At 40.8% G+C, this 2641-nt stretch overlaps 1 protein-coding gene across 1 annotated transcript; it reads right to left on the reverse strand.

Annotated features, from left to right (window-relative positions):
• Nucleotides 1–1048: 1048 nt before the first annotated feature.
• Nucleotides 1049–1861, reverse strand: LOC125539546 (protein RADIALIS-like 3). The gene is made up of 2 exons (XM_048703033.1): nt 1512–1861; nt 1049–1390 (listed from the first exon to the last, which is right to left on the reverse strand). Exons 1-2 carry the CDS (start codon nt 1784–1786, stop codon nt 1369–1371), a joined length of 297 nt encoding a protein of 98 aa, XP_048558990.1. The 5' UTR covers nt 1787–1861; the 3' UTR covers nt 1049–1368.
• Nucleotides 1862–2641: the final 780 nt, after the last annotated feature.

Genomic DNA, 2641 nt, shown 5'->3' on the forward strand with positions numbered 1-2641 from the left:
TTTAACAATTTTCCCACTCCCCACGGAAAATTTGCATAGTGAGAAAAGGTGGGTTTTGAATTGAAGAAAACCGTTCCAAAATTCAGAATCACCTTGTCTGGATTTTTCAGTAAGGCATCTATTTCTTGGATATGTTTATTAAAATTTCTTGCCAAAGGCCCTCTGAATTGTAGATCTTCCACCACAACAAGACGGATATTTTTTCACATTAACATAATTTTTTTCATGATAAATATATATGTTTAACAAAAAGTAGAACATAAAATAGTTTAGGCAAAACCCCTTTCAATACAAAATTATGATTCTTTTGGGCCAGCCCATTTAGCAGTCTGGTGCTTTATTGGGCCTGTCGTGGAATAGGAGCTCCCCCATAGCGATATACATGTGAGATCAGCCACTCAGCAAATATCGTTGTCTTCCCTAAAAAAAGCAAATATCGTTGTCTCAAAAAAAAACTCAGCAAATATCGGCGCACTATTATACAATGCTACACATAAATACAACTTTCTTGCCTCTAAAAAATTAAATTTTCTTTTTTTCCCTAAAAGAAAGTACAGTTTGCTTAAGGGGAGTGTTTACAGACGTACGTGGAGGCCCCTTGTAGAATCCGAGGAGAAAATTTTAGGAGCAGTTATGGTTAGAAGAGAACGTGAGAAACAGACCATGTATTGTCAGTGCGTATAGTAGGGGGGAAATCCTATAACATTATTGGTTTGCGAGGGACAATTTATCCTGGTCTATTTCTATTTCCGATAGACTTCACGTGGTCTAAGTTAGCATTTAATACCCCTTTCAGTCCAAAATATGGAGCATATAGATTTTTCCATAGATGTCAAGCTTTGTAAAATTTAATCAAACTTCACCTGCAAAAAAAATCAAACTGACGGAGGAATTTACTGCATCTACAATACAAAAATAAATATCCTTAGATGCATCTTAAAAATATGTTTTGTAATTTTATTTATTTGATGTTATTGACGTTTGATAATTTTTATTTAATTCAGTCAAGTTTACGAAGATTGACATCAGAAGAAAAAATGCACTACACTTTTCGCATGGAGGGAGTACTGTATTTTGCTGTAGACGATATAATGTACATTTACATAAGGAATACTGCGAATTACACGCAGGAGAAGGAAGCAGACCGTCATATAACATCTAATCTGTACTGTACTAGCTACTATTGTCAAATATAACAATTACGTATACATATGAACATGCATCGTCGACTCTTTCTTCCAGCTAGCAGCCTTGCATATACAGTTGCATGCACGCCATGACTTGCATGCATATCATATCATAGGATATCCCCATCCATGCTGGCCAGCACGCACATGCTTCATATCCATGTATATACCATCTATCTCGCTAGATCTTCAAGTGCTTCAGCCTGCATACATGAATTAGTTAACAACCTGAATTCATTCTCTCAAGAATCAATGTCATCAACAAGCTAGCTATTAATTTGATAAGCTAGCACGCCCAAAGAAGATGTCAAAGGAAGTACAAACCTGTCGGCCTCGTAGCCAACGTTGGGGCCGGGGCAGGGGGGACGGTAGGCGGGGAAGGGCACCTTGCCGGCCTCGATGTTGGCGACGTCGCGGACGAGCAGTTCGTAGTAGCGCCTCACGTCATCAGCCGACTTGCCGCCACCAACGGCGTGGGCAACGTTGTGCCAGCGGTCGGGCGTGTCCCTGTCGTGCACTGCCAGCGCTTGCTCGAACAGCTTGTTCTGTTTCGGTGTCCACCCCGCCCTCCCGGCCGCGCTCATGGACAGCGACGCCATTGATCGGTCGATCGGGAGAGCGCTAGTGTGAGCTATAGTTGGCTGCTGGTGAGATTGTTGAGGAATGAGGTAGAATGGTGTGAGTAGCGGTGCTACTTATAGGCGGTCAAAACTGAGGGAGATGGGAATAATATGCATATGGGAGCATAAGGTCAAAACTGATGGAGCTGGAGTGGAAAAAACAAGAGGAACAAGGGGGGGAATCATCAGCCGGCCACTACGAGAGGAGTGAGGAGGAACAAACATTTCTGTCCCCGGGAAGTGGAGGATCTAACTTTTTTATCTCTTTGGCCCAGTTGCATCGCATCGTGCTCGATCTTCTCCTGCTCGAAGATTCAAAGCATGCGAAATTGTAAATATTTATATGCGCATGTATATGCACCCTCATGATTAAGCATATTTACACCACAAAATGTGTCCAATGATGTCTTCTAAAGTTGTACTAAATCAGCGACAATTAATATATTGGAGGGAGTAACTCTTGTTGGTGTTTTGGTTAAACCAACTCTCCTCGCATGATGATCCTGGGTAAATTGCCGATATATTTGTTCGGCTTGCTATTGCTTTGAGTGTGCCATAAAACTCGTTCCCAAATTAAAGAACTTCGTATTCGTGTGAAATATTCAGAAAGTATAACATCGAGCAATACATAAATTAGCTAATTACTGCTTGTAAAGGAGCTAGTTATAAATTTATTTTAAGAGCATCATGTTGCTATCTCCAAATAGCTAGTTGCAGAGATTGGATTCTATCGTCAGAAAACGGGTGTGTGTTGGCCATACAATCCAGGAGCTAGAATATATATCTTGCTTTTTGGATGAGAGAATATTATTAAGAAATCTAGCTCCAACCTGT

Source organism: Triticum urartu, chromosome 1 (assembly GCF_003073215.2).
Source record: "Triticum urartu cultivar G1812 chromosome 1, Tu2.1, whole genome shotgun sequence".
Taxonomy (NCBI): Eukaryota; Viridiplantae; Streptophyta; class Magnoliopsida; order Poales; family Poaceae; genus Triticum; species Triticum urartu.